This window comes from Poromitra crassiceps (genome assembly GCF_964638095.1).
Source record: "Poromitra crassiceps genome assembly, chromosome: 12".
Taxonomy (NCBI): domain Eukaryota; kingdom Metazoa; phylum Chordata; class Actinopteri; order Beryciformes; family Melamphaidae; genus Poromitra; species Poromitra crassiceps.
This window is the reverse complement of record NC_139632.1, coordinates 21,281,066-21,301,074: the sequence shown is the minus strand read 5'-3', so window position 1 is coordinate 21,301,074 and position 20,009 is coordinate 21,281,066. Positions and strand designations below refer to the sequence as shown.

General features: G+C 43.4%; 2 protein-coding genes across 2 annotated transcripts; one reads left to right on the top strand and one right to left on the bottom strand.

The window, feature by feature from the left end:
* The first annotated feature begins 13,754 nt into the window (after positions 1-13,754).
* Positions 13,755-16,885, top strand: rpp21 (ribonuclease P subunit p21). The gene is made up of 5 exons (XM_083647133.1): positions 13,755-14,070; positions 14,208-14,308; positions 14,611-14,693; positions 15,212-15,343; positions 15,927-16,885. The coding sequence occupies exons 1-5, from the start codon at positions 14,014-14,016 to the stop codon at positions 16,004-16,006; spliced, it is 453 nt and encodes a 150-aa protein (XP_083503259.1). The 5' UTR covers positions 13,755-14,013; the 3' UTR covers positions 16,007-16,885.
* A 1,039-nt stretch (positions 16,886-17,924) lies between these two features.
* aqp12 (aquaporin 12) lies at positions 17,925-19,529 on the bottom strand (the record flags this gene model as incomplete). The annotated part of the gene is made up of 3 exons (XM_083647260.1): positions 17,925-18,064; positions 18,167-18,283; positions 18,935-19,529. 3 exons carry the CDS (start codon positions 19,527-19,529, stop codon positions 17,925-17,927), a joined length of 852 nt encoding a protein of 283 aa, XP_083503386.1.
* Between the last annotated feature and the right edge of the window lie 480 nt (positions 19,530-20,009).

Genomic DNA, 20,009 nt, shown 5'->3' with positions numbered 1-20,009 from the left:
TTGCAATTAGGAAGCGCAGATGCACAGTGCGCCTTTCAGTCCATTCCTTTGTCTGGGTGGATCCAGGTTTCAGATATGGCAATGATGTTAAATGGTTTAAATGGTTAAATGGATTTCGAAACGTAGCCTACCCCGACCGCAACGGTGGGGGCCCTCGCTGGCGACGCTAAACTTTTAGCTAACCTGTTCGCATCTGTGTTTCCATTAGTTTTTCGCAAAATAATTGCGATATTTCTACAACTTCGACAATGTACAATTGCGACTTGTAGGCGTTTCCATTGAAGTTGAGTTTGGTCTGACGGCGCACACACCTGAACGCAATTCCCCGTTACCAGCAGCTGCCACAGTGATTACGCATGGGGATCTGCCCCATATGGCCATATCATCCCGTCCCATGCATGCTCAAATCCAACCAATGGTCAATGCAAATCACAACACGAAGTTACAACGCATATAAACGAGCCTGATTATCAATTCAAAATAAAATGAGTGGCAACGTTGCTGGCTGCAGTGAATGCAGTGAGCGCGACAGGCAGAGGAAAAAATGTAGCCTATAGAGATGGAGGAGGGGGGAAAAGGCTGATATGGTGCAATAATCGGAATGTCTGTATTATAATTATCCAAAAGTAGAAAAATGCGAGCACACTCGGAGAGTGAACAAAGAGGTCTGGTGCACGGCCTTCCTCAGTGTGGCCTCAGTGACCACACTGAGGAAGGCCGTAGGGCCGAAACATGTATGTGCTGCTGTATTCCTGACTGAGGTAAATTAAATATTGAAAAGGACTTTTTGAGTGCTGGCTTTTTCTTCTTGTTTAATTTGTATTATAATTATAACATTGCACCTGAAACGTGTGCAATGTATTACTCACAGTCACTGTATTCACTTCAGACAGCACCACCGCACCAGTGTGTGCTTTTCATCCCCTCATCTCGCCGCTCAAATGCGCGCACGTGTTAGCGCGCGCGCCGATTTCTGCCATTACACATTATCTATTTTTCCCGGCTCCGCTTTTGCACAACACTTGCCTTTCTGCTAGGTAGCGTTGCTTCAAAGTTTTCCACTTGCTGCGGAGGTTTTGCCACGGCTAATCGAACCTTACTTACCGAACTTATTTTCCGCTCCTTTTCCAAAGGAGAAAGGGTCACATGACGTGCAAATGCGGAAAATGTGTTTCCATTAACTGTTTCGATAAACTGCTATATCGATACGTCTGAAAAACCACCTCATGAGAGCGCAAAAACTTTTTGCGATATTTGGGAGGTTTTTCGAAATTCACGTGTTTCCATTACCCAATTTCTATTGCGATATTTAGATTTTGCGCATTTCTGAGGGCAATGGAAACACTGTTGGCAATGGCATCCCAAGTAGCATCATACTATTATGGGATGCAATGGGAACAGTTGTATTATGGGATGTGCGTTTCCCAGGCAACGACACACGTTGACACGTTTTGGAACAGCGCTGCATGGCACAATGCTCCTAAAAGCAAAATGCTTATTGTTTTGAATGATTTGGCATCTTCTATTATGGTCCGCCAGTATTGTTGTATTGTAATAATATGCCAAAGGTTTATTGAAATTTTGGGGAGAACGGGGGGGGGGGGGGATATAGGCTATATATATATATATATATAAAAACAATAAGGATAGGCTAGTATATTTTGATCATAAATAACAATTGCTAAATCTCAACGGTGCAAACACCGGCAGTTATGCCCACACCATCTCCAGATGCTACACCAAAATAGCCTACTATAGTCACCTATGTTAGACAGCATCTCTGAAATCGAAATTGGAAACGAAAATATTTGTTGTCAATAAATTATCCCATGTAAAAATCACCTCCTTTATAGAAACATGTATGTTGTTTGCAGCTCAGAGCACATGTGAGCAGGGGAAAAGATGGAACCATCACCAGCAGTCCCAAAATGTGCTAACGGAATCGGCGGGCCCCACAGCACACGCAAAGAGGAATATTGAAGACCCTCTGAGCGCATCCCTGTGTTTGCTGGATCGGCAAATGCTGGAGCAAAAAAAAAAAAAAGCAGACACAGGTTAACATGATGTGTCTCTCTTTCTCTCTCCAGTGATCCTGTGAGCAGGGGACACTAATGTGTATCAGATACAGGTTAACATGCTGTGTCTCTCTTTCTCTCTCCAGTGATCCTGTGACGGCTGTGAGCAGGAGACACTAAGGTGTATCAGACACAGGTTAACATGCTGTGTCTCTCTTTCTCTCTCCAGTGATCCTGTGAGCAGGATACACTAAGGTGTATCAGATACAGATTAACATGATGTGCCTCTCTTTCTCTCTCCAGTGATCCTGTGAGCAGGAGACACTAAGGTGTATCAGATACAGGTTAACATGCTGTGTCTCTCTTTCTCTCAGTGATCCTGTGAGCAGGAGACACTTATGTGTATCAGACACAGGTTAACATGCTGTGTCTCTCTTTCTCTCTCCAGTGATCCTGTGAGCAGGAGACACTAAGGTGTATCAGGTACAGATTAACATGATGTGTCTCTCTTTCTCTCAGTGATCCTGTGAGCAGGAGACACTTGTGTATCAGACACAGGTTAACATGCTGTGTCTCTCTTTCTCTCTCCAGTGATCCTGTGAGCAGGAGACACTAATGTGTATCAAATACAAGTTAACATGCTGTGTCTCTCTTTAGCTCTCCAGTGATCCTGTGACGGCTGTGAGCAGGAGACACTAAGGTGTATCAGACACAGGTTAACATGCTGTGTGTCTCTTTCTCTCTCCAGTGATCCTGTGAGCAGGAGACACTAAGGTGTATCAGACACAGGTTAACATGATGTGTTTCTCTTTCTCTCTCCAGTGATCCTGTGAGCAGGAGACACTAAGGTGTATCAGATACAGATTAACATGATGTGTGTCTCTTTCTCTCTCCAGTGATCCTGTGAGCAGGAGACACTAAGGTGTATCAGACACAGGTTAACATGCTGTGTCTCTCTTTCTCTCTCCAGTGATCCTGTGAGCAAAAGACACTGTTTTGCACGTGTTCTGGTCAGCCATGTGAAATGGGACCTAACACGAACGATCCAGCCATGTTCAGAGAGCCTCAACACTAACGATCCAGCCGTGTTCAGAGTGACTCAACACTAACGATCCAGCCGTGTTCAGAGGGACTCAACACTAATGATCCAGCCGTGTTCAGAGTGACTTAACACTAACGATCCAGCCGTATTCAGAGTCACGTAACACTAACGATCCAGCCGTGTTCACAGTGACCTAACACTAACGATCCAGGACGTTGTTAGAGTGACCTGACACTAACGATCCAGCCGTGTTCAGAGTGACCTGACACTAACGATTCAGCCGTGTTCATAGTGACCTGACACTAAGCTTTCAACCGTGTTCAGAGTGCCCTATCACTAACGTTTCAAAAGTGTTCTGGTCAACCATGTGCAATGGGTCCTACACGAACGATCCAGCCGTGTTCAGAGGCACTCAACACAACCGATCCAGCCGTGTTCAGAGTGACTCAACACTAATGATTCAGCCGTGTTCAGAGTGACTTAACACTAACGATCCAGCCGTGTTCAGAGTGACTTAACACTAACGATCCAGCCGTGTTCAGTGACCTAACACTAACGATCCAGGACATTGTCAGAGTGACCTGACACTAACGATCCAGCCGTGTTCAGAGTGACCTGACACTAACGATTCAGCCGTGTTCATAGTGACCTGACGCCAAGCTTTCAACCGTGTTCAGAGTGCCCTATCACTAACGTTTCAAAAGTGTTCTGGTCAACCATGTGCAATGGGTCCTACACGAACGATCCAGCCGTGTTCAGAGGCACTCAACACAACCGATCCAGCCGTGTTCAGAGTGACTCAACACTAATGATTCAGCCGTGTTCAGAGTGACTTAACACTAACGATCCAGCCGTGTTCAGAGTGACTTAACACTAACGATCCAGCCGTGTTCACAGTGATCTAACACTAACGATCCAGGACGTTGTCAGAGTGACCTGACACTAACGATCCAGCCGTGTTCAGAGTGACCTGACACTAACGATTCAGCCGTGTTCATAGTGACCTGACGCCAAGCTTTCAACCGTGTTCAGAGTGCCCTATCACTAACGTTTCAAAAGTGTTCTGGTCAACCATGTGCAATGGGTCCTACACGAACGATCCAGCCGTGTTCAGAGGCACTCAACACAACCGATCCAGCCGTGTTCAGAGTGACTCAACACTAATGATTCAGCCGTGTTCAGAGTGACTTAACACTAACGATCCAGCCGTGTTCAGAGTGACTTAACACTAACGATCCAGCCGTGTTCACAGTGACCTAACACTAACGATCCAGGACGTTGTTAGAGTGACCTGACACTAACGATCCAGCCGTGTTCAGAGTGACCTGACACTAACGATTCAGCCGTGTTCATAGTGACCTGACGCCAAGCTTTCAACCGTGTTCAGAGTGCCCTATCACTAACGTTTCAAAAGTGTTCTGGTCAACCATGTGCAATGGGTCCTACACGAACGATCCAGCCGTGTTCAGAGGCACTCAACACAACCGATCCAGCCGTGTTCAGAGTGACTCAACACTAATGATTCAGCCGTGTTCAGAGTGACTTAACACTAACGATCCAGCCGTGTTCAGAGTGACTTAACACTAACGATCCAGCCGTGTTCACAGTGACCTAACACTAACGATCCAGGACGTAGTCAGAGTGACCTGACACTAACGATCCAGCCGTGTTCAGAGTGACCTGACACTAACGATTCAGCCGTGTTCATAGTGACCTGACGCCAAGCTTTCAACCGTGTTCAGAGTGCCCTATCACTAACGTTTCAAAAGTGTTCTGGTCAACCATGTGCAATGGGTCCTACACGAACGATCCAGCCGTGTTCAGAGGCACTCAACACAACCGATCCAGCCGTGTTCAGAGTGACTCAACACTAATGATCCAGCCGTGTTCAGAGTGACTTAACACTAACGATCCAGCCGTGTTCAGAGTGACTTAACACTAACGATCCAGCCGTGTTCAGAGTGACTTAACACTAACGATCCAGCCATGTTCACAGTGACCTAACACTAACGATCCAGGACGTTGTCAGAGTGACCTGACACTAACGATCCAGCCGTGTTCAGAGTGACCTGACACTAACGATTCAGCCGTGTTCAGAGTGACATAACACTAACGATCCAGCCGTACTCAGAGTGACCTAACACTAACGATCCAGCCGTGTTCAGAGTGACCTGACACTTAACGTTTCAGCTGTGTTCAGAGTGCCCTATCACTAACGTTTCGCAAGTGTTCTGGTCAACCATGTGCCGCCCTCTTATCTCACCTCAGTACAGAGGAAAGAGCGTTTGTATTTGAGGTGGTGTACTAATGTAACTCCCTCTTATCTCACCTCAGTACAGAGGAAAGAGCGTTTGTATTTGAGGTGGTGTACTAATGTAACTCCCTCTTATCTCACCTCAGTACAGAGGGAAGAGCGTTTGTATTTGATGTGGTGTACTAATGTAACTCCCTCTTATCTCACCTCAGTACAGAGGAAAGAGCGTTTGTATTTGAGGTGGTGTACTAATGTAACTCCCTCTTATCTCACCTCAGTACAGAGGAAAGAGCGTTTGTATTTGAGGTGGTGTACTAATGTAACTCCCTCTTATCTCACCTCAGTACAGAGGAAAGAGCGTTTGTATTTGAGGTGGTGTACTAATGTAACTCCCTCTTATCTCACCTCAGTACAGAGGGAAGAGCGTTTGTATTTGAGGTGGTGTCCTAATGTAACTCCCTCTTATCTCACCTCAGTACAGAGGAAAGAGCGTTTGTATTTGAGGTGGTGTACTAATGTAACTCCCTCTTATCTCACCTCAGTACAGAGGGAAGAGCGTTTGTATTTGAGGTGGTGTATTAATGTAACTCCCTCTTATCTCACCTCAGTACAGATGGAAGAGTGTTTGTATTTGAGGTGGTGTACTAATGTAACTCCCTCTTATCTCACCTCAGTACAGAGGGAAGAGCGTTTGTATTTGAGGTGGTGTCCTAATGTAACTCCCTCTTATCTCACCTCAGTACAGAGGAAAGAGTGTTTGTATTTGAGGTGGTGTACTAATGTAACTCCCTCTTATCTCACCTCAGTACAGAGGGAAGAGCGTTTGTATTTGAGGTGGTGTACTAATGTAACTCCTTATCTCACCTCAGTACAGAGGAAAGAGTGTTTGTATTTGAGCTGGTGTACTAATGTAACTCCCTCTTATCTCACCTCAGTACAGAGGGAAGAGCGTTTGTATTTGAGGTGGTGTATTAATGTAACTCCCTCTTATCTCACCTCAGTACAGAGGAAAGAGCGTTTGTATTTGAGGTGGTGTACTAATGTAACTCCCTCTTATCTCACCTCAGTACAGAGGGAAGAGCGTTTGTATTTGAGGTGGTGTCCTAATGTGACACAGGTTAACATTACATCTCTCTCTTTTTCTTCCAGTGATCCTGTGAGCAGGAGACACTAAGGTGTATCAGACACAGGTTAACATCACGTCTCTCTCTTTCTCTCTCCAGTGATCCTGTGAGCAGGAAACACTAAGGTGTATCAGACACAGGTTATTTATTTATGTATTTATTTATTTATTTATTTAAAAAGCATCCCCATTAGCTGATGCCTGTGGCACCAGCTAATCTTCCTGGGGTCCAAATACAATACAATAATGCAATACAATACAAGTCTTATACATATATACAATCACATTTGTGTGATGTTTACAAGTTATAATACATGATATATATCAGATATGTGTAATATAACACATTTGCATTTTGGGTGGGTTACAAGTTACATTGTACATACATTTGTGAGAATACAAAAATGGAGTTGCTCGTCACCAGCTGGACTATTGATCACCTGTTAAGTAATGGGTTCTTAAATGGAATTTGAAAAAGGACTTATTGTTTGATTGACGTATGTGATGGGGGCAGCTGTTCCAATGACTGATGGCACGATAGATGACTGTTTTTTTCAAGGCGTTTGATTTAGGGCGAGGTAACATGATTTTGGTTGTCAACAGGTTAACATGCTGTCTCTCTCTTTCTCTCTCCAGTGATCCTGTGAGCAGGAGACACTAATGTGTATCAGACACAGGTTAACATGCTGTGTCTCTCTTTCTCTCTCCAGTGATCCTGTGACGGCTGTGAGCAGGAGACACTAATGTGTATCAGACACAGGTTATCATGCTGTGTCTCTCTTTCTCTCTCCAGTGATCCTGTGAGCAGGAGACACTAATGTGTATCAGACACAGGTTAACATGCTGTGTCTCTCTTTCTCTCTCCAGTGATCCTGTGACGGCTGTGAGCAGGAGACACTAATGTGTATCAGACACAGGTTAACATGCTGTGTCTCTCTTTCTCTCTCCAGTGATCCTGTGAGCAGGAGACACTAAGGTGTATCAGACACAGGTTAACATGCTGTGTCTCTTTCTCTCTCCAGTGATCCTGTGACAGCTGTCAGCAGGAGACACTAATGTGTATCAGACACAGGTTAACATGCTGTGTCTCTCTTTCTCTCTCCAGTGATCCTGTGACGGCTGTGAGCAGGAGACACTAATGTGTATCAGACACAGGTTAACATGGTGTGTCTCTCTTTCTCTCTCCAGTGATCCTGTGAGCAGGAGACACTAATGTGTATCAGACACAGGTTAACATGCTGTGTCTCTCTTTCTCTCTCCAGTGATCCTGTGAGCAAAAGATACTGTTTTGCGCGTGTTCTGGTCAGCCATGTGAAATGGGACCTAACACGAACGATCCAGCCATGTTCAGAGAGCCTCAACACTAACGATCCAGCCGTGTTCAGAGTGACTCAACACTAACGATCCAGCCGTGTTCAGAGTGACTCAACACTAACGATCCAGCCGTACTCAGAGTGACCTAACACTAACGATCCAGCCGTGTTCAGAGTGACCTGACACTTAACGTTTCAGCCGTGTTCAGAGTGCCCTATCACTAACGTTTCGCAAGTGTTCTGGCCAACCATGTGCCGCCCTCTTATCTCACCTCAGTACAGAGGAAAGAGCGTTTGTATTTGAGGTGGTGTACTAATGTAACTCCCTCTTATCTCACCTCAATACAGAGGAAAGAGCGTTTGTATTTGAGGTGGTGTACTAATGTAACTCCCTCTTATCTCACCTCAGTACAGAGGAAAGAGCGTTTGTAGTTGAGGTGGTGTACTAATGTAACGCCCTCTTATCTCACCTCAGTACAGAGGAAAGAGCGTTTGTATTTGAGGTGGTGTACTAATGTAACTCCCTCTTATCTCACCTCAGTACAGAGGAAAGAGCGTTTGTATTTGAGGTGGTGTACTAATGTAACTCCCTCTTATCTCACCTCAGTACAGAGGAAAGAGCGTTTGTATTTGAGGTGGTGTACTAATGTAACTCCCTCTTATCTCACCTCAGTACAGAGGGAAGAGCGTTTGTATTTGAGGTGGTCTCCTAATGTAACTCCCTCTTATCTCACCTCAGTACAGAGGAAAGAGCGTTTGTATTTGAGGTGGTGTACTAATGTAACTCCCTCTTATCTCACCTCAGTACAGAGGGAAGAGCGTTTGTATTTGAGGTGGTGTATTAATGTTACTCCCTCTTATCTCACCTCAGTACAGAGGGAAGAGTGTTTGTATTTGAGGTGGTGTACTAATGTAACTCCCTCTTATCTCACAGTACAGAGGGAAGAGCGTTTGTATTTGAGGTGGTGTCCTAATGTAACTCCCTCTTATCTCACCTCAGTACAGAGGAAAGAGCGTTTGTATTTGAGGTGGTGTACTAATGTAACGCCCTCTTATCTCACCGCAGTACAGAGGGAAGAGCGTTTGTATTTTAGGTGGTGTACTAATGTAACTCCCTCTTATCTCACCTCAGTACAGAGGGAAGAGCGTTTGTATTTGAGGTGGTGTCCTAATGTGACACAGGTTAACATTACATCTCTCTCTTTTTCTTCCAGTGATCCTGTGAGCAGGAGACACTAAGGTGTATCAGACACAGGTTAACATCACGTCTCTCTCTTTCTCTCTCCAGTGATCCTGTGAGCAGGAAACACTAAGGTGTATCAGACACAGGTTATTTATTTATGTATTTATTTATTTAAAAAGCATCTCCATTAGCTGATGCCTGTGGCACCAGCTAATCTTCCTGGGGTCCAAATACAATACAATAATGCAATACAATACAAGTCTTATACATATATACAATCACATTTGTGTGATGTTTACAAGTTATAATACATGATATATATCAGATATGTGTAATATAACACATTTGCATTTTGGGTGGGTTACAAGTTACATTGTACATACATTTGTGAGAATACAAAAATGGAGTTGCTCGTGACCAGCTGGACTATTGATCACCTGTTAAGTAATGGGTTCTTAAATGGAATTTGAAAAAGGACTTATTGTTTGATTGACGTATGTGATGGGGGCAGCTGTTCCAATGACTGATGGCACGATAGATGACTGTTTTTTTCAAGGCGTTTGATTTAGGGCGAGGTAACATGATTTTGGTCATCAACAGGTTAACATGCTGTCTCTCTCTTTCTCTCTCCAGTGATCCTGTGAGCAGGAGACACTAATGTGTATCAGACACAGGTTAACATTCTGTGTCTCTCTTTCTCTCTCCAGTGATCCTGTGAGCAGGAGACACTAATGTGTATCAGACACAGGTTAACATGCTGTGTCTCTCTTTCTCTCTCCAGTGATCCTGTGACGGCTGTGAGCAGGAGACACTAATGTGTATCAGACACAGGTTAACATGCTGTGTCTCTCTTTCTCTCTCCAGTGATCCTGTGAGCAGGAGACACTAATGTGTATCAGACACAGGTTAACATGCTGTGTCTCTCTTTCTCTCTCCAGTGATCCTGTGACGGCTGTGAGCAGGGGACACTAATGTGTATCAGACACAGGTTAACATGCTGTGTCTCTCTTTCTCTCTCCAGTGATCCTGTGAGCAGGAGACACTAAGGTGTATCAGACACAGGTTAACATGCTGTGTCTCTCTTTCTCTCTCCAGTGATCCTGTGACGGCTGTGAGCAGGAGACACTAATGTGTATCAGACACAGGTTAACATGCTGTGTCTCTCTTTCTCTCTCCAGTGATCCTGTGAGCAGGAGACACTAAGGTGTATCAGACACAGGTTAGCATGCTGTGTCTCTCTTTCTCTCTCCAGTGATCCTGTGACGGCTGTGAGCAGGAGACACTAATGTGTATCAGACACAGGTTAACATGCTGTGTCTCTCTTTTTCTCTCCAGTGATCCTGTGACGGCTGTGAGCAGGAGACACTAATGTGTATCAGACACAGGTTAACATGCTGTGTCTCTCTTTCTCTCTCTCCAGTGATCCTGTGAGCAGGAGACACTAATGTGTATCAGACACAGGTTAACATGCTGTGTCTCTCTTTCTCTCTCCAGTGATCCTGTGAGCAGGAGACACTAATGTGTATCAGACACAGGTTAGCATGCTGTGTCTCTCTTTCTCTCTCCAGTGATCCTGTGAGCAAAATACACTGTTTTGCGCGTGTTCTGGTCAGCCATGTGAAATGGGACCTAACACGAACGATCCAGCCATGTTCAGAGAGCCTCAACACTAACGATCCAGCCGTGTTCAGAGTGACTCAACACTAACGATCCAGCCGTGTTCAGAGGGACTCAACACTAACGATCCAGCCGTACTCAGAGTGACCTAACACTAACGATCCAGCCGTGTTCAGAGTGACCTGACACTTAACATTTCAGCCGTGTTCAGAGTTCCCTATCACTAACGTTTCGCAAGTGTTCTGGTCAACCATGTGCCGCCCTCTTATCTCACCTCAGTACAGAGGAAAGAGCGTTTGTATTTGAGGTGGTGTACTAATGTAACTCCCTCTTATCTCACCTCAGTACAGAGGAAAGAGCGTTTGTATTTGAGGTGGTGTACTAATTTTCTCACCTCAGTACAGAGGGAAGAGCGTTTGTATTTGAGGTGGTGTACTAATGTAACTCCCTCTTATCTCACCTCAGTACAGAGGAAAGAGCGTTTGTATTTGATGGTGGTGTACTAATGTAAATCCCTCTTATCTCACCTCAGTACAGAGGGAAGAGCGTTTGTATTTGGGGTGGTGTCCTAATGTAACTCGCTCTTATCTCACCTCAGTACAGAGGGAAGAGTGTTTGTATTTGAGGTGGTGTACTAATGTAACTCCCTCTTATCTCACCTCAGTACAGAGGGAAGAGCGTTTGTATTTGAGGTGGTGTACTAATGTAACTCCCTCTTATCTCACATCAGTACAGAGGGAAGAGCGTTTGTATTTGAGGTGGTGTCCTAATGTAACTCCCTCTTATCTCAGTACAGAGGGAAGAGCGTTTGTATTTGAGGTGGTGTACTAATGTAACTCCCTCTTATCTCACCTCAGTACAGAGGAAAGAGCGTTTGTATTTGAGGTGGTGTACTAATGTAACTCCCTCTTATCTCACCTCAGTACAGAGGGAAGAGCGTTTGTATTTGAGGTGGTGTCCTAATGTGACACAGGTTAACATTACATCTCTCTCTTTTTCTTCCAGTGATCCTGTGAGCAGGAGACACTAAGGTGTATCAGACACAGGTTATTTATTTATTTATTTATTTATTTAAAAAGCATCCCCATTAGCTGATGCCTGTGGCACCAGCTAATCTTCCTGGGGTCCAAATACAATACAATAATGCAATACAATACAAGTCTTATACATAATACACTCACATTTGTGTGATGTTTACAAGTTATAATACATGATGTATATCAGATATGTGTAATATAACACATTTGCATTTTGGGTGGGTTACAAGTTACATTGTACATACATTTGTGAGAATACAAAAATGGAGTTGCTCGTGACCAGCTGGACTATTGATCACCTGTTAAGTAATGGGTTCTTAAATGGAATTTGAAAGAGGACTTATATTGTTTGATTGACGTATGTGATGGGGGCAGCTGTTCCAATGACTGATGGCACGATAGATGACTGTTTTTTTCAAGGCGTTTGATTTAGGGCGAGGTAACATGATTTTGATCGTCAACAGGTTAACATGCTGTCTCTCTCTTTCTCTCTCCAGTGATCCTGTGAGCAGTCCCAAAATGTGCTAACGGAATCGGCGGGCCCCACAGCACACGCAAAGAGGAATATTGAAGACCCTCTGAGCGCATCCCTGTGTTTGCTGGATCGGCAAATGCTGGAGCAAAAAAAAAAAAAGAAGCAGACACAGGTTAACAGGATGTGTCTCTCTTTCTCTCTCTATATTTTTTTAAATATAGGCAGCATGGATAAAATAATGGACTTAGTAAAAAGAAAACATTTAACAAGTAAAAATATAGGGATGTCTGTCTATCAAATGCATTGATTTCACTTCACTGTTCCAATTCAGCTGGCCCTAGTTACACAGGTTTCAAGTTCAGTGGGAGCTGAACTTCAGTAAGAAGTTGTGTGTGAAGTTTTGAGGGCTCATGAAAATGTAAACGTGTTCCCATTATTTTATTCACAAGAAGAGACAAGAATATCGAATATTAGGTAAAAAATATCCCAACACCTACACAGAACATTACAATAATAATGTGTTGTAGTCACTGATGGATTCACCTATACAAAGTCTGCTAGGATCCCCACTAGCTGCTAAACACAGTGATATTCAGAGTCGATGGGTTAGGTTTTCTATAGATACCTGGTTTCGTCTAGTGAAACAACTTAAAATTCAGAAAGAAATAATATTGAGGTGGCTGAGCTTTGACCCAGACTTTAAGCCAGCTGCAAGTGATAATAGATTTATTCAATGGGCAGAGAAAGGAATCACAGCACTGTTTGTTGGTTCAGTTTGATAAGCAGGAATTTCCAGACAATGTCATAAAAATACGATCTTGTTCAACAGGATTTTTACAGATATATTAGAGTAGTTTTCCTACATGATAAACACTGTAAAAAGAGTCACTATGAACTTTATCCTGCGGAGGGCAGTAATACGCCTAGAAGCGTGCACACTGCCGAAGATCTGATAGAAGAAGAAAGAGCTGAGTTTTACCATAGATATATATAAAGGCTAGATAGCTTACCCGCGCTGCCGGCCAATGGAGAGCGACGTCGTCGCATGGCGGCCATCTTGCTACAGGGAGCTACTAGGAGTTATGAGCATCTGTTGTTGGGTTAGTATGGCAACATCATATGATCATAACTCCTAGGGAAATGGATGAAACTGCATGAAACTTTGTGCCTGGATCCCTCTCATGGCATAGATGCTTCGGTTTAATTTTGGTGTAATTTGGAGCTCATCAAAAAAATAGTGTTTTTAGTGTTTTTTTTTTTTTTTTTGTCTATCTCGGGAACGGAATATGCTTGTAATAAACCAAACCGTTTGTAAATCCGTCAAGATTTCAGCGAGTTATGAGTATTTTTGTCTGTGCAGGTCACCAGCTACAATAGAACGTACCAGAAAGGCACTGTAGCAAGATGACGGCCGTTCAACGACGCTGCTGACTCCGCCTTAAGCCATCTAGCCTTTAAATATCTATGAGTTTTACTTTGAGTGCGCGTTTGACTCCGCCCACGTTGAGCCACTCCCCTATCTGCGTACTGCAGTCAGGGGCTTCTCCGATACTCCGCCCTTGTCAGTGCCGCCACGTGATGGGAGAGTACCGCGTGCTTTACAAAACGAGCCCAAAACGTTATGCCCGTCTATGGTTATGCCTCTGACGAACCAGAGTTGTGAGAGGAACTAGGAAGTAAAACAGCAGCTGAAGAAACGGGAAATATTTAGACAATATACTGAGGGAATCATTTGAGAAAACTCAGACAAATGCGTATGGGTGACAGAATGGACAATATTATGATTTGGAGCACTTTGGTTGGACATCGTTTTGCAGTACTGTGAAACGTTCAATTCAGAAGGTGGCGGTAATGCACACAATTATGTTTGCCAACCGCCATTAAACATCAGAAGAAGAAGAAGAAACCGAAGAAATTAGAAACTGCCGATTCGTAACCAAAACAACCTGTGTCAATGGCAGGTTGGGTGAAAGACCGGGATGCCTACCAAAGACTCAACTATCTTTACCAGGTAGGTAATAAAACAGACATTCGAAGGTCACAGTCACTCACATGACGCCATCAACAATGCACACAATGGCTCACATGGCTAACTGATGTTAGCTAGCTAGTTCGCTAATTAGCTGATGGCACGTTATCCCTCTGCAGGCGGCACATTGTGTTTTATCTGAAAACCCTCTGAATGTGGAGCTGGCTCGTTTCTACTGCTTCACACAGAAGACCATTGCAAGACGTTTAGTGGTCCGACAGTAAGTGTTCATATCATGTATTGCCCTGCTGTATTCTGAAACTGAAAGCATAACGTTAATTATGAAAAAGCCTATCCCCCCCTTGTGTTAGTTGCACATTTGGACACACACACACATTTGATTTAATTCATTTGATTGTGGAATTTATACTTGCAACAAATGTCAAATTGAATGCTGTGTACATCAAGAACATGAGCTGGAAAACACAGTTGTAGCTGGAGGGACAAAGTCTCAGTGTCTTTATTTCCCCATGTAATGCTTCTCCAGGTGTCAATATCTGTTCATGGTCAATTACATTGCAGAGACCCATCAGTGAAGAGAACATTATGCAAGAAGTGCAGCTCATTGCTCATCCCAGGTGTCACTGCTACATCGAGACAAAGAAGTAAGTCTGTCAGTCATATAACTTAAAGGAGAATTACAGTGTCATTTAGAGTCGGATACCATTTACATGTATCTGTCTATGTTCAGTTTAAATTTGCAGATTCACTTTACAATGCATGCTGTATGTAATTACATTTTCAGGTTTCCAAGAGGTTTTTGTTGTTTTTCAAATACAAACTTCACTGTGTCAAACCTAGCATGAAATGAACTGCTGTCCCTGCTAACAAAGATGCCATAAGGAGAGTGAAACAACAGGATGTGACAATAAAAGCAGACGTGTTTTGAAGAATAATTTCCTTAGAGAGTTAGAGACTTCTATTTCTTCCTCTGAGTGTCAGGTGATTGACAGTAAGCAGAGTGCAATATAATGCTCACACTGATATCAATTTGACTAAATAATTGTAAACATGAAGAAGGCTTCATGTTTACAATAAAATAAACCATAACCCACCCAGATCATGTTTGGTATCGTCTCTGTGTGGATGACTGACTGTCTTGATGTTCCCTTTGTCTCACAAGGGAAAAAGGGCAAGGGCTTCACTGTGTTGAGGTGCCTCAGCTGTGGGCAGAGCAAGACGTTACTGAATAATCCAGAACATCGTCTGTGGGTAGATCAGCCTGAGGCGCAGCTGGAGAAACACACACAGTCAGGTGACAAACCTCAACTCACCACTATACACCAATGTCATGAAAAACTAAAGAAATTCGATTTCTGTGATTTTTTTTGCATACATTATTAAATAGGTGCACTGCATACCCAGGTATTTGAACTAAAAGAAAAGAAGTCATTTTTGGGTTCAGCTCGACTTTAAGATAGTTTAAGTTAAGTTAGTTAAGTACATATAAGTGCCTGCTGGGTGGCGACAGATGGAGATATTTGATAATTTAGCTGGAACTCAGTCAAATGTCATTTCATGTTAGTTTTCATTGTGAATTAGAAAATAGTCGGGGGGCCACCCTGCACCCTCTCGCGGGCCGCATCTGGCCCCCGGGCTGCAAGTTGAGTAGCCCTGATCTAGATGGTTTTCTTGTTTATGAACTCACTGTATCTCAACACTGGCCTATAACAGTACGTAGTTATAAAGTACAGAATGGCTACCAAATACCTCAGGAATGGAAAGAAATTGCAAACAAAATGTCAGTTCTCTCACATTTAGGCAAGAATGTCCTACAAAGTGCCCACATTAGGAAAACCCAGTATTATCCTCTAATGTTAATTGTTTCTTGCCCACAGATCCAGGCGCCTCTCCTAAAGTACAGCCTAAGAACAAAAGGCCGAAAGGTGATGATCCCTGTCCTCAAAACCCAGTGTGAGTCCTGTGGGAAAATAGTAGCAGAACTATACTATACTATACTATACTATACTATACCAAGCTGTGTTTTTTTTCTCTGGAAGACTGAGCATGTGGCTCATGTCATGTTGACCTGTTGCAGCTGGTGAACTCGGGCATCAGTCTGTTTGGTGTTGACTGACTCCAACCCAGATGCAGGGGTGGGAAGGGTTGGGGTTATAGGAGAATTCAGTTTATTTACAACCTGTATTTCCAGCTTTGAATATGATTTTTAAGTCACCCTGATGAGTCCGGTTTGATTCCCATGCACTGAACGATCATTTGTTTTGAACTGCGATCTGAAAAAGGGGCATGTCAAATGCTTCTATTTACATCCTTTAAAGAGCTTATTTTCTGACACGCAGCGGCACATATAGTTATTATATCATACAATGACAGAAAATGAACGATCTAGCGTTATTATCTGCGTATTTATTTGAGCCGGTCCGGAATAACATATGGATTACAAGGAGGAGCGCAAGGGAGCAGGAGCTGCTATCAATGTGATGGACAGCAGAGGTGCAGCGTGGGAAGGGTTGGGCTTAAGTGATATAGCGGCTGTCCTGCATGATAGGGAGCCAGTGGACCTAGCTAATTGTTGGTGGACTCGATCATGTGTGCTTTGATGACATTAATGACATTAGTAAACACGTTTATCAGTCTGATTTGCAGTAATCAAATCAATTAAGTGTGATTTGAGCCCTAATCATGAGTAAGCTTATTTGTCATTAATATTTTTTGACATATGCATAACTGTCTGTGGGGCATGTTTCAGTTCTGTGGGGTTGACTGGACTCCTGGCAGCCAAACTGCCCCTGAAACTTACTGTGTGCTGTCCTGGTATGAATAAAGAGTGACTGTCTTTTCATATATTACAGCTACATTTTCTCAAGAGTTCTCAAGCCTCTGACACCAGACCAAACTGATTTATTTAAAGGTTGTTGCAATGTGACACTTCTCTGCTTTGCTGTGCATTTATTATTATTATTATAGAGCAGGGGTTTTCAAAGTCTGAGACTGTGGGCATCCCCCAAGACAAAGCTTGGAAAAAGGAGCCCCCCTTGCTCAATTCCTGGAGTTGAGCCACCATAGCCTGACATGGCTGTTTGACATACTTCAGACTACACCAAATAAAAATAAATAAAAAGTCTGCCTGAAGACATTTGTTTCTCACTCTGGGGAAAGTGGGGAAATTCCAGTCAGATTACCCAAAACTACTGTATCTCTGAACTATCTCTTTGAATCACACACATGTAGGCTATTCTATGAGATCTCTTAATAACAAATGGAATATTGTTTCACTTCCATTCACTGAGCCTCCCCTGCTGAAACTGCTTGGAGTCCCCTGGGGAGTGCCGCCTCCAACTTTAAAAACCTCTGTTATAGAGGTATTTGTAACATGTACAGTAGATGTGGCTGTTATTAACACAGAACTCGCAACAGTGATAGTTGACATCTGATTATGAAACTGAATGTTGACAGAAAGTAGATATTTTGGTGAAATGTGGGTCTAGTGGGTTAGTGACTGAGGTGTGTTTTTCACTCCTCTGTCAAACCCATCATATCTACTCCCACTATGTTGCCTTTTTCAAAATTACAATTGGAACACAAACATAGTTTGACTTATTTCGTATCAGCTTAAAATGGATGTTAAAGAGATGCAGTATGACAAAATCTCCATTTAACAAATGGGAGCAAAATAAATCGTATTACAGTATAGGGTTTTATTGAAAACAATTGACAAGAATGACATGGATACAGTTTTAAATTTGATCCTGAAATATTTTACATTTTGTGGACATACACATTAATATTCTAGACCTAATATTTTTTGTCAGTTTCAAGTATTTATTTTCTAAAAGGAGAATTAAAAAATAATAAAAATACAGTTTTTGATACTTTTAGATTTTCTTTTTGTCTCCTCGGTCCCCCAAGCTGTTCCCCTTTGGCACTCTGAAACGTGTCTTCTGACCATATAGCAGGTTCTTGGCAAACATCCTTGGAATATGGCCCATGTACAAGAAAACAGCCAGACTCATGCCTATAAAACATATTCATGTTACCATTATGTTTGTTTACATTTAAACATATTTACTGTTGATGTGCATCATTATGGTGTATATTTTATTTTGATGTTAGTTACCTGTAAGGGGTCCAAGCCAGTAGACTACTGCATACTCTGTGAAGGTGAATCCAGGACAGTAGAAGGTAAGGCCATAGGCCAGTGATGGATTCATGTAAGCTGAGGTATAGCCGCTGGCTGCAAATTGGAATGGAAAAGTAATGTTTCTGTTAGTCACTCTGTTATACTGGTTAAAGTATCTTTCTGAGAAAGATATACCAAGATCAACAAAATAGCCTGCATTCATATAGATATAGATATGTGTGTGTGTGTGTACATTCACCAATTCATACACCGCTGGCGGCAAGCTACCACGCAGGGTGCTGGCACAGCCATCGGGAGCAATTTGGGGTTCAGTGTCTTGCCCAAGGACACTTCGACATGCAGACTGGAGGAGGAGGGGATAAAACCACCAACCTCTTTTCTCCAAAGCGATTAGTAGACAACCCGCTCTACTTCCTGAGCTACAGCACACACTCAGAAAAGTCTGTTGAAGTGCTGCACTCATCTCTGTGGTGAAGTGCTCTTTGCCAGAAGTACAGATCAAAGCCCAAAAAATGTATCTTGATGCTCCTGTGCTTCATTTAAACAATGGCAACAAGGTTTTTCCTATGTTGTCAAAATATGCACAAAGCAAACGTAAAGATCTGAGGTGCTCATATGGTGCATGGCAGAACCAACCAAATGTCAAAGCAATATGTTACAAAATACTTAAATCTCTGGGATGCTTTGTGAAGTCTAGGGAAAAAATCAGCACCAAGGTGTTCTCCGGGTTCAGTCGAAACTTACCTGCATGGGACAGGAAAGTGAGCAAAATGGCAACGAGGGGAACCCGGATCAGCGCCGATCTACGTCCAAGGCTCAGGTGCAACAGGTGAAAGATGAGTGCGCACACACACTCGGTGAAGAAACCCTGTAGCAAAGAGACCAGTAGGGAAGTGCTGCAATCTCTAGACATCAGGTTCTTGATCATGTGCATGTCTGTCAGCTCCAGGCCCCAGTAGTACACAGCAACAAGAAGGCCTAGATGGGCCCCTAGGAACTGGGCTGCTAGAGCTAGGACAGTGGGCAGGCTGGAGGCTTCTAGCTGTAGGAACTTGAGCAAGACCAAGGAGGGATTCCCTGAGGCACTGCCACAGATCACACCATGGGTCAGTAGCATCACAAACAGGATGGTTATACAGACATCGGGCCCCAGGCCCCCAGCCCACTGGCCCACATCTACAATGGTCTGCACTTCCAACCGGCATGCCACTAGCATGAAAGACGAAGCAAACTCCACTATGAAGCTAAAACGTGGCCATTTCTGAAGGAGCGTTCTGACTAAGGCTCCAAACGTGACAACAGCCAGGAAGTATCCAAGAGATGCGTTCAGTCCAGACATGGCTCAGACCAGATGCTAGATGCTAGATGCTGGTTCTGCTCAGAGGAGAATGAATGAATGAATGGAGTGCTTGACTCTCAACGACTGTGCTGACTCTATGACAACGTGGCAGAGGCAGAGACACGTTTCTTATCAGAGGAACAACATGTTTCTGTCCCACAACCACCTGCCAAAATACACATGGGCCTTTTGAAGGTCAGGTCAGCCAAGTGGCCTTGGTTGGAGGGGAAAGTGCTACACCTCATCTACTGGTCATATATATTGATATGAAATCTACAGTTAATTATTTATATAACGGTATGATGCTATTTAAAAAAAATAATTTAAAATTTTTTTTACGACAAACAATCTGCAACAGTTCCAGACAATACAAGTCACCACCCTCCCAAATCAGTCATCAAACTTGGCATTCCAAGACCTTATTGGACATTTGACATAAATGGTATAGATATAATAGACTCAGCCCTCAGTCTTAATCCG

Excerpts from the sequence above, each read along its gene's own strand:
- rpp21 (XM_083647133.1), top strand. The coding sequence starts at position 14,014 with ATGGCAGGTTGGGTGAAAGACCGGGATGCCTACCAAAGACTCAACTAT. Across the intron at positions 14,071-14,207 it reads GACTCAACTATCTTTACCAG|GCGGCACATTGTGTTTTATC; the intron begins GTAGGTAATAAA and ends ATCCCTCTGCAG. Across the intron at positions 15,344-15,926 it reads GGAGAAACACACACAGTCAG|ATCCAGGCGCCTCTCCTAAA; the intron begins GTGACAAACCTC and ends TCTTGCCCACAG.